The 11,377-nt window shown below is 46.5% G+C and overlaps 1 protein-coding gene across 2 annotated transcripts; it reads left to right on the top strand.

Moving 5' to 3' along the window:
* The first annotated feature begins 1,651 nt into the window (after positions 1-1,651).
* snrnp70 (small nuclear ribonucleoprotein 70 (U1)) lies at positions 1,652-10,831 on the top strand. 2 transcript variants are annotated; one of them, XM_005949523.3, is made up of 10 exons: positions 1,652-1,878; positions 2,205-2,358; positions 2,447-2,509; positions 4,412-4,466; positions 4,555-4,619; positions 4,723-4,785; positions 6,537-6,618; positions 9,229-9,330; positions 9,490-9,589; positions 9,671-10,831. In XM_005949523.3, the coding sequence occupies exons 2-10, from the start codon at positions 2,212-2,214 to the stop codon at positions 10,395-10,397; spliced, it is 1,404 nt and encodes a 467-aa protein (XP_005949585.1). In that variant the 5' UTR covers positions 1,652-1,878; positions 2,205-2,211; the 3' UTR covers positions 10,398-10,831. The 2 variants fall into 2 exon arrangements, with proteins under 2 accessions (XP_005949585.1, XP_014185509.1); XM_014330023.2 differs by having other exon boundaries at positions 1,655-1,878; positions 2,202-2,358.
* Positions 10,832-11,377: the final 546 nt, after the last annotated feature.

The raw sequence follows: 11,377 nt of genomic DNA on the forward strand, positions 1-11,377 counted from the left end.
TATGTGGAGTGAATAAATAAAAGTACATTTTCGGTGGCCCCTAGAGACAAAGCACATACAAACCCTGAAGCACGTACAAACTCCAAAACACGTAAAAACACGGACAAACTCCAAAACACGTACAAACTCAGAAGCACATAAAAACTCAAAACACGTACAGACAACAGAAGTGCTCCAGGATGCTAAGGGGCAGTGTTGAGCTTTTGTTACCTAGTGGCTACACAAGCCAGCAAGTACCAACCATCGGATTTGGTGTGTGGTAGTAACAGGTAAATGAACTTTTTTAAATTGTATTTGACTATATATGAATGCTTGTGTATAAATACACAAACAATACACATATGCTTTCAATTGTGTAATTTAAGTGATCTAGGTAGCTCTGTTTTGGAAGTTCAGAGCTACCTAGATCACTTATGCTAGAAATGCTAGAAATGTGTTTTGGAGTTTGTATGTGCTTTTTGGAATAAAATAAAAACCACTTTTTTACATTAGTAATTCCTTTTCTGCATAATTTTATATTATTGTTAATGATAAATTAATTAAAGCAACAAAACAACCTGAAGATCCGGTTCGGAGTCGAAAGAGCCGGCTCTTTTTAAGTGATCCGAGCCGAAAGAGCCGGTTCTCTAAAAAGAGCCGGAAATCCCATCACTACTAGACACCCTCATCCAAGGAGGCCGAGTTAGGGTTGATCAGGCCCCAGAGTGTCACTGGTTTATGTTAAAATGTTATTTTTCTTCTGCTTAGCTTACTACAGTTTATTTTCTATTCACTGCAACTGACAAATAATACCTCTTTAGCATTTATGGAGCCTCAGTTCTTCAAAGGGATAGAAAAGGTGACAGAGAGGAGTAAGACAAAAGGGACAAGATAGGAGAGAGCAGAGCCGGAAGTGGCGCGCCCGACCGCTTCCCACACCTCCCCGCCGGATCGGGCTGTACAATCCGGCGGGGAGTGAAGTTATTATTTTATTAATGTACAATACAAATGAATTATTGGCGGTTTGTTTTGAAACAACTGTAATCTGCATATTTTGACTTGATTTTTAAAGTAGCTCTAATATTCCGTCGTAGCTTCGTTTCAGGCTCTATCCATGACTTTGTTGGTTATATCTTCAAAGGAACCAAAACGATCCAGTTATTTTGGACTTTTTCTGGAACAACAATCGCTTTGGCGCATACGCTACAAAAGGCTGTGAAGAGTCAGAGGGTGTGTCTTTCTTTTCATAAATTAATGTCGACTCAAAACTTTTTTTATTAGCAAAATCAACATATGCACCATATATTATTCATTCAGAAAATATAAACTTCTTACCAATTAGCAAACTTTGTACAAAGAAAATAAAGATATAAAGACGGAATCATAAAGGTTAACAGAGTATTAACTCACTAAATCAAAATCTTCCAAAAAGTAAACAAAAATGCAGTTTTTTTTAACTAAAGTCAAAGATTTAACCAACAAGTTTAAATCGTTTTCCAGTGTAGGGTTGGTTTGGTCTTAAAAAACGAAATTTATGTATATATTGCTTACACAAGATTAATAAAACATTAACACCCTAATTGACTTTGTTTTCCTTCATAAACACTCCGAACAATATCATAATGTCGACTCAACGCATTTCCTGAACGATTCGTTTTACGACAATTGTCGTTATTTTGCGGCATCCCGCCATTTTATTTGCGAACTCGACACAGTTAGCTATTTGTCGCCGCTGCACGCTGTGGGTACCCTAAAGATCAGATTCTTCTTACTAATAGATCCAAGTATATTATCTCCTTCAGTCGAAGTAAGTTTGTCACAAAGGACCTGGTCTACCTGATCTCGCGCTTCTTCTTCTGCTACATGATCTGAAATTTGCTAAACACTGGAGGAGAGAAGGTAAGACTCCGCATGTTAGCATAGTGAGCTTGGTGGCTAATTCGAAAGGCTCAATTAAGCGCTAAACAAGTCGATAGGACTTAAAGTAAAAGCTGTTAGCGCGTACATTTCAGATATCGTTGCCGTGCTGTTTGTAAGTTAAGGAAGATGTTGGGTGAAAATGAAACGCGTGCTAGCCTTATGGTTGTAGGAGTGTCGTCGTAATCAGGACAACAGTTAGCATGTACCGAGAACTTCCGCTCTTGGGGCTGTCGCGTGCTTGCTTTAATGCCCGGATTGACCAGCATATAAGCGTCAATGAAGTGATCCCCCTGTTGTTGCAATAGGTGAAAAATGACGCAGTTCCTACCACCCAACCTCCTGGCCCTCTTTGCTCCACGGGACCCAATACCTTTCCTACCTCAGCTGGTGAAGTTACCCCACGAAAAGCACCACAATCAGCCCTACAGTGGGATCGCCCCGTTCATCAGACATTTCGAGGTGAATGTAAAGTCTTCTGTGCGCTTTGGTTAGCCCTTCTTCTTCCGTCCCGCATTAGTCCTGTTAAATATCTCCTTTCTCTGACCAGGACCCGAGAGATGCCCCGCCTCCGACAAGAGCAGAGACCCGTGAAGAGCGGCTGGAGAGAAAGGTGAGTATTCAACCTGTTCTCCTGCACACAACAGCCCATAACGACACCGCGAAGAACGTTTGACTGACAGCTTTGCAGACACAGTAAGACTGGCACCGTGTAAGAAAGTAGTTCAGATTACATTCAGAAATATTCAGTACACTGTAAGTCCAAGAAAACAGCCACACAGAGAGAGGACCGGAGCATTTAGCTGTCACTGAATGATCTGTACATTATACAGCTTTATAGAGAACAGGAGGAGTCAGTGTGAGGGAGGAGCTGTGCTGGAGAGCAGTTTGTTCAGTCACTTCCTGTCCCTCATCGACTCAGACGCCTCCCGATTCTGACCAATGACGCTTCCAGCCAGCTGCTGCCAGAGAACGTCTGCAGGCGGCATATTTCAGATCTGAGGTGACTGACTGACCCTGTGCTGCTCCAGTCTTGTTAACCACAAAATCAGAGAGGGTGCTCCCAGAGTACGCACCGAGGCCTGAGCAGTTTCTCACTTAGAAGCAGATGTGGTTGGATAGTTTTTTGTTGTTTTTTTTAAACGAAAAATGTAGCAGCAGCAGCATCCGCCTGACAAGAGGCTGGTGAGCAAACTGAAGAGCGAGGAAGGATCGAGAAGCAGCCTCTCCAGGACCTTTGAGTAACCGTGGCGTCCTCCACAGCACCGGCACCTTTTCCTGCAGCAAAATCAAGCTGAAGAGAAGCTGAGAAAGTTGGCTCAAAAGGTTACAAATGTGTGTGGGTTTTGAGGGCTCACAAGCACATGCTTCAGTCCACACACACAAAAGCAGTGTGAGCACACGTAAAACTACTTTATAAAAGCTTTTACCCGAACCTGAAACCAATCATTTACACACCACAGAAGAAGTTTAGCTTCACTAGCTGGATTGTTTTCTCTGAATAAGCTTTCTGTTCATGCCGATGTCTGAAACTACGCCTAACGTCCCTCCTGCTCACGTACAAAACTTTGAATATGTGTGCATGAGTCGCCCCATACGCACACATCACGTTGCATGCACGAGGTTCACGCTGCTAGCTTTGCACAGATCCACAGATGTAAGCTGTGTCCCGGTGTAACACTGAGATGTTTCAGATCATCAGACAAAAAGAATGCACGTTTCTATATGAAGCTTTTAGTATTAAGGGGGAATGATAAATACTCTGCATTTGTATGGATTGAAGCATGCGCCTGTGAGTCGTCAGGTTACACACAAATCCCTGCACACATTCGTGTTGTTCCTTCATGCTTGTGGATCATTTGTAACCGTTTTGAGGCCAGTTTCTCTCCACACTGCTGGACAGCACAGGGTTTGAGCACCGTGGGAGCTGGTTCTTCTTCTTTCCACACTGGAGCTCTTTCAGAGTCAGGTTCTCCCTGATCAAGACCCTCAACTACAGCTGCACAGATCAGCCAGGCAGCCGGCTCTGGAAGTGCTGGTGGTTCCAGACGTCGTCCATGTGTAGACGATGGAGGCCGCGGTGCTCTTTGGGACCTTAAATACTGCACACGTTTTTCTGCAGCCTCCTTCACCTACAATCCAGCCTCTGAGGACAACTCCTTGGACTTCACAGCTTGGGTGTTCTCTGACTTGGACTGTCAGCTGTGGGACCTTTTTATAGAGAAAGTGTTTCTTTCCAAATAATGTCCAGTTCGCTTTATTTACCACAGCTGGGACTCCAGTCAGGCTGTAGACATAACATCTGACAGGTGATCAGTGGAAACGGGCATCTTGTAACTTTATGGGGTGTTTTGTGAAGAATTTAGAGGTGGGAATGAATTTAATCCAATGCTGAAAGAGACTAGAACAGATGAAGCTCTGTGAAGTCTGTATGTGTCCGGTTTTCTGAGAACAAAGCAACGATCGTTAAGAAAGCTGAGCACTAACCGTTTCTGTGAATCTTTTGTTTTTGTAGAGACGAGAGAAGATTGAAAGGAGGCAAGCAGTAGTAGAGACAGAGCTGAAGCTTTGTAAGTTCCTGACACGGCACACGCTCTGCAAACGCTGCATGATGTGACGATTTGGCCTAATGTTGCTTTTCTGTTCGCATGCTATCAGGGGACCCTCATAATGACCCCAACGCACAGGGCGATGCCTTCAAGACTCTGTTTGTGGCACGAGTGGTTAGTATATTCAAATAGCTGCCTGCCCAAGTGTGTTGGGCTTGGGTTTGTTGGGTGGGGGTGTTACCTGTCTCTGTGAACTCTAAATATCTTTTTTCTACAGAATTATGACACCACTGAGTCCAAGCTTCGCCGAGAATTTGAAGTGTACGGCCCCATCAAACGGGTACGTTTACACGGTCCCGTCTGGGTAATGTTGTGCTTAATGTCTTATTTATTCAGTTACTACTATTTTCAATTGTCGCGTACAGTACACACCTGGCATCGGAACACTTGTGTGTTGCCCCTTAACTATCAAATGTAGCTGTGCAGCAATGGTGAATCAAACAGGATGTTTGAGCCGCGCTTACAGCCGTCCAGATCCAGCTAAGCCTGTTCTGCAGTCTCACAGTATCAGTGTCATGCAACAAAGATATCAAGGTTAGCCTTTAAAACGGTTGCAGGTCACTTTCTACAGGAAGACAAATGTTACTCTTGATTATTGGAGTACTTTCCACATGCTGTAATAATTGCATTGACTGTCGGGCTCGTGTGCTGGACACGTGTCCAATGGAAGTCCAGTGTCTTTCTAAAGGTGCTCTGACATGAGCTTTTCTCCAGATGTCACTAACAGCTCATCTATTGAAATCATGGCTGTGCATAAATGAAGTGTTGAAGGCCGAGTCACGGCAGCTCGTTCAATCCCAACCTGCACAAAGCTGTGTCGTTACCGAGGTGTCACACAAGGAACGTCTCATTATGAGGAGAACCAGTGAGCTCTCTCATGACCTTTGCAAACTGGTGGCACTGGTTACAGAAACCTCTCTAAACTCTGCAGCAGTTCTGGGCCGTAGTGGAGAAGTGATCATTTCACCATAAACGGGTCACAGGAGAGCCAAACTGAACTCATCGTCGTTGAATCAGGAGAGCAGCTCATTCAAACCCAAACCTCTGTTGTCTTGACAACGACACACCGTGGTCCCCGAGTCTGACAGCGAGCTACACGGAGCAGGGGCATGCTGTTCCCTCGACGTGCTCCTGTGTCGTGAAACCACGAGTGTTGCTATAACAACCCCACGCACATTAGCTGGTACTCGATTGTCATGGAAAATGATCAAAGTCCAGTTGAGCCAAGCTGGTAGTAGTGGGAAAGGGCTGTTTGGATGCCGTAATACCAGTCCGTGTTTGTTGGTCCAGAACCACACCTGAGGACCGGACTGGTTTGTGCATACAGCAGCTGTCAGCTTTCTCCCATTCCTCGTTATTACACATCCTTTATGGACAGCTGTGGTTGGATGTGTTGCGTGTGTGTGGCATGCCTTGTTACTGACTTTGATGTCAGTAACACCTTTAGAACATCAAAGATCGACGATGTGTTCAGTTCTTCTATTATGAAGACAAGCTAACGCATGTGCACGTACTGGGCAGGTCGCTCAGGCGTAAACTCACCAGCCACTTAATAAGGTCCACCCTGATAGTAACAGGTTGGACTCCATGTTCACCTGAAGAGAAAAACTCATGGATTCCTCAAACTGTAGTCCGTATCGCCTTCATGCACATCCATGATGCTGAACTCCAGCTCCTCCATGTTTCAGTAGCACTCTGATGGATTCACATCTGTGACCCAGAGCTCATTTATCCACAATGAACTGATTGTCATGTTCAAGAAACTGATCGACTTTATCACACGGTGTGTTATCCTGCTGGAAGCAGCCATCAGCAGAGGGGCGTGTCCTGGTCCTAGGTGGGTGTGTTGCTGTCAGTGCATGCACATTCAGGATGCTCTTCTGCTTACTTTGGTTGTAACAACTTGTGATCTGAGTTACTGTTGCCCAGGCCTGCACGATATGGCCTAAAATCCATATCACCGTATAATTTGAAGCATGTGCGGTAATGATTTATATTGTGATATATTATTTTCTTCTACTGTTGTTCCAGATTTACATAGTCTACAACAAGAGGACGGGGAAGCCTCGGGGCTTTGCATTCATTGAATATGAGCATGAGAGAGACATGCACTGTGAGTACCAATATGAACCCAAACATAGTTATGTTACTTAAAGACCAAATACTGTGCAGGGCGTTTCTCCTCTGCAGCTCTGTTTGTAACAGCAGCAGCTTTCTCTGTAGTGACTGCTGCTGAGTGAGAGCCCAGCTGCTGGTTAGTGCTGGAGCTCTGCAGTGCGCGCGTGTGTGTGTGTGTGTGTGCGCGTGTGTGTGTGCGTGTGTGTGTGCGTGCGTTGCGTGTCATCAGTCTGGTCTAAGAACGGCGTTCTCAGCAATAAAGACTTGTTTTCTTTTTTGCATCTTGTGTGTGGGGGTGGGGTCAACTGTTTCATTTGTGAGCCTGAACATCTTTGCCTGTCAAAGGCACATTGTCTTTTTAACTGTTAGGCCTTGTAGCTTTGTGGAAGAGCAGCTCTCCCGGTTGGACTATAATGGTAAGCACATAGTCAGACTGGTCACCAAGCATTGAATGGGTTTTTTACCAGACATGTGTCAAAGCCCACGTTTTACAAACTTTTATCGGTGGTCTTCAACCCTGGTCATGGTGAGATTAATTCAGCCTTTCCACACTAGCGAGATACGTTAAGCTGGTGGCGATGCCACAGTAAATACTGTCTCTTTAGTTGAATGGTGTCATCGAACACAATGACGCCATTCTGGGATGTTGGTGCAATCAGCTCTTCAAGACCAGAGTTGCTGAATCACAGTTGTGTAGTTGGAGCAGGGGATGAACTGATGGGGAATGTGGGGTAAACAGTGTATTAACTGTATGTTGTTCTCATTGCCACTGCAGCCGCCAATCTGTGATGGCTATTGGCCAGAGCTGGCTGGCAGATGATGATGGTTATGATACATCTACACCCTACTACCACAGCTCAGTATATGGTTGGTATAATGGGTTTGTATGATGGGTAAGATTTTTTTCCACCCTCCATCTCCTACATAGGGATAGGGTTCAATGGGTAAAGCGTCTTCTTGCAGACCCTAAAGAGCTTTTATTCAGACTTTTACCATTGAACGCACCCGACCGCCTGTCCTAAATGTCACCTCAGGTTAATGAAGGCAGTGGTAGCTGAGCCTGAGAGAGCCACACGCATGATTAAATGGCTGCCATTCGCATTAGCTGGAGTTTGTTGTGACGTGGAGTTTGCAGTCTTTCTCATTGCACAGCACTAAATTGCTGCAATGCTTAACTTGGCAGCCTTACAAACTGCAGACTGTCACCAAAAAGCTTTAATCTCATCATTTATTTACTGATAATCTTGTTGTTCATCACAGTGAAGAGTGAAGCTCCACACGTTAATCAAGAGGTTCCTGTGCTGTCAGCTCAAAGAATAAGTGTTCCAGGATGGGTCCCCAACAAAATGGATAAGTTAGTGCAGGGGCTGCAAAACATCTTTGACTATCTTTAACATGATTCACTTGAAGTTTCCGAGTGTCGTGTATGAGCCCCCCAGTTTGGGTTTTCTTCCCTCAACCAGGCTTGTCGGGGTCATGTGATCAGCCCCTTTGCGCAGCCACAAACAAACCGTTGTGGTTCTCAGTCTCGCTCTCACTTAGCTTTAATGATTGTCACTGCGTATCCAGCAGACAGTAAATGCAACATGAAATGACCGCCCGGGGCCAAAGTTTCCAGGTGCTAGTTTCTACAATTCCAGTTTATAACATCTGCGCACTGAATGCATCTCAGCCTACACATCCATGGCATGCCAGTGTTAGGAACATTTCTTTCTCAGTAGGTTGGAGTTGTGATAAAGCCAGTCCTGCAAAGAAGCCCAGTTCTGTTTGTTTTGGGGTTTTGTTTTATATTTTTCCACGTTTCCTTTTCCCCACGTGGTCCATGTCAGTAGGACTGGTGGTAAAATCCTTCTTGAAGAGGGAAAGGGTTCGGGGTATGGTAAGTAGATGTGCTGTGACACTGTTGTGGTGTGGAGGTACTTTAGTGAGGCCTTAAAGCTCGGCCTGAGCCTTTCTGAACTCTTATCAGTGAAAGGATGTTGTGTCTTGAGGGTTTTGGTAAGGCCCCTTTCATGGATGGTAACGTTTTAGCCTTGTCTCCACACATCAAGTAGCTTAGTCTGGACCGTGGCACGTTCTTCCATCAGTCAACATGGGTCATAACATTGTGTGGTACACGAGTGGACAGTTTGCCAGGTGCTGATGTTCCTACTGTATGTTGCTCTCAGTAAACCTGTAAATGAAAGCAGCTTTGTGTAATAACAGAAGCTGCTGCAGCTTTTTACCAACAGCTCGATGCATTTAAATCTTCTAGAAAACAAAGTCTTATTGTAGACGTGTCAGCAGGTGGCACAAAGGTTTAGCAGCAGTGAATCCAAACATGCCACAGCTTTATGAAACAGCACCTTAGTCTATCAAACAGCAGCTCTTTGGTGTAGCTGGTGTAGGACCCCGAGTAAGTAAAAGAAACGGTGTAATGTAACAATCACTCTTCGGGTGGAAGGAAGTCTACTCCCATTATCCTTCGACTTTTGCCCAGAGAGCAGCCATGTCGGCTTCGCCTGCTCCTGGTCAGTATAATAATGCACTGTTTGTTTCCTTAGCCATATTCCCTCGCTCCCTTTCCTCACCTTTTATCTTCCCTCTTCCCGTTACTCTTCTCCAGCCGCCTATAAGCATGCTGACGGGAAGAAGATTGATGGCAGAAGGGTCCTGGTGGACGTGGAAAGAGGACGTACTGTCAAAGGGTGGCGTCCTCGCAGGCTAGGTGAGCACTGCTTTCTAAGTTGTTCGCCGTTAGGCGTCCCTCCACTGTGGGACTGTAATGTGCAGCGCCTGTTTTTACAAGGTGGCGCTGTAAACATTCGCCTGAAGAAAGCGGACTTCTCATGAACATGTTAGAAATGTTTGTGGTTTCTCTGTCTAGGCGGTGGACTCGGTGGCACCAGGCGAGGCGGCGCTGATGTCAACATCAAGCACTCTGGTCGAGATGACGCGTCACGCTATGACGACCGTCCTCTTGGGGGGTGGGTCTTCGTTCTACATTTGTAATTTGACGTAAAAATACAAACTGCTGTAAATACTTATTACAACTGTGCTGCCCACAGTGACCGTGACCGTGGAGACCGGAGGGAACGCAGCCGTGAACGGGACAGGGACAAGGACAGAGAGCGTCGCCGGTCCCGATCTCGCGAACGCCGTCGCCACACCCGTTCCCAGGAGCGAGAAAGGGACCGACAGATCGTAGCACCAGAGGACAACAGTGGTAGTAACCGGCGTCGAGATCGCGAAAGGGAGCGTGGGGCGGCATCGGGAGGAGACAGCAGGAGCAGGGAGAGGAGTCGAGACCGGAAGAGAAGGAGCAGGAGCAGAGATCGTAAAAGAGACAGGGACAGGGCGAAGGGGCCAGAAGGAGGGGAGGAGATCGGCCAAGGAGAAGCTGCCCCCGAGGTCGGAGAGCGCATGCTGGAGGAGCACGAGGGAGAAGCGACTGAGGGCTTAGAGGAGCGTAGAGACAGAGACAGGGACAGGGACAGAAGGCGTAGCCACAGGGACAGGGACAGACGCAGGGGAGATAGGGACAGAGACAGGGAGCACAAACGGGAGCGAGGCGAGAGAGACAGGGGCGATCGGCGAGAGGAACGGCACAGCTCCCTGCGAGATGACATGGGCCCTCAAGACGACATGGTAAACGAGGATGATGGAGTGCCGCCACAGATGGAGGAATACAGCCAGGATGGGATGATGGCGGGCCAGCAGTCTGCGCCGTCAGCTGATGGCTATGTTTCCAGTGAAAATGGCTACAAGATGGAGGCTGCAGGAGACGAGTACTGAAACGAAGCGCCCGTCGGAGCGTCTCGTACACCGTCTGTGTTCGTTGACCTTTGTGATGTCAGAGCCTTCCTGTCAGTCTGTTTCTGTAACCTGGTGTCATGGTACGCTCAACATGACCCCACTAACGTGTGCCACTACATCACACTCTCATTTTACTGTAGCGATGGTTTTGGTTGTAGTCCCCCCCCCAAAAAAACAAACAAACAAACAGACACAAATAAACTTTGTTTTGAAATGGGTCGATGGTGTAGCCGTTTTAATTTCCAGATCTAGCAGCCACGTGAGTTTGGTAAATGTGTCCCGATGAGCATCCTGTCAGGTTGAAGATGTAGTGTTGTGGCAGTTATGAGCTCTTCTGTTTATTCCTTTTTATTGATCTCCTGCTGTTGGTAATATTTGCAAGGACATTTTAATAAAGATGTGACTTAAAGCCAGAAAGTTTCACGCCATTCACTTTGCATCCTTTGTCCATGAGTCTGTGCCAAATGTTTTATTTCATAGTCTCCGATCAGTTCTTACAAACCTGTCACCCCAGACCAACAAGGCCAGTTACAGGATATCCAGAGCACATGTAGCAGTGCTCTATCAGCCTTTCAGCTGGGTGATAAATATTAAAAACGCCTATCAGACAACAGCAGATACTGCAAATGTGTGAGGGATGTCCTTTGTTGTGTCAGTGCGTGGAGCACATGAGTCCTGCGTAGATGACATCGCTGCTTCGCGCACTGAAGCCGCAGCTGGAGGAGAGTTGCTGCGTCAGGTTGTAGTCTCGGAGCTCCACTCACGATGCTAAGCAGGCCGTGGGCAACGATGGGCCACGCACTGCTGTGAACAACATTAATCGGCCATACGAGGTGTTCGTTGGATCAGTGTGCACCGAGTCCGCGATGATGTCCTCGTACTACCACCCGGCTAAAGAAGCAGACATGGCGGCCATGACAGAACCGCTGTGCCTGGAGAGAGGTAAGGTAGCTAGCAGG

This window comes from Haplochromis burtoni, unplaced genomic scaffold (genome assembly GCF_018398535.1).
Source record: "Haplochromis burtoni strain Fernald_Lab_line unplaced genomic scaffold, NCSU_Asbu1 Contig_671, whole genome shotgun sequence".
NCBI classification, from domain to species: domain Eukaryota; kingdom Metazoa; phylum Chordata; class Actinopteri; order Cichliformes; family Cichlidae; genus Haplochromis; species Haplochromis burtoni.

Bases quoted from the DNA above. Each gene is read 5' to 3' on its own strand.
- snrnp70 (XM_005949523.3), top strand. From the start codon at position 2,212: ATGACGCAGTTCCTACCACCCAACCTCCTGGCCCTCTTTGCTCCACGG. The intron at 4,467-4,554 runs GTAAGTTCCTGA...GCATGCTATCAG, and splicing joins AGAGACAGAGCTGAAGCTTT to GGGACCCTCATAATGACCCC. The intron at 4,786-6,536 runs GTACGTTTACAC...CTGTTGTTCCAG, and splicing joins TGTACGGCCCCATCAAACGG to ATTTACATAGTCTACAACAA.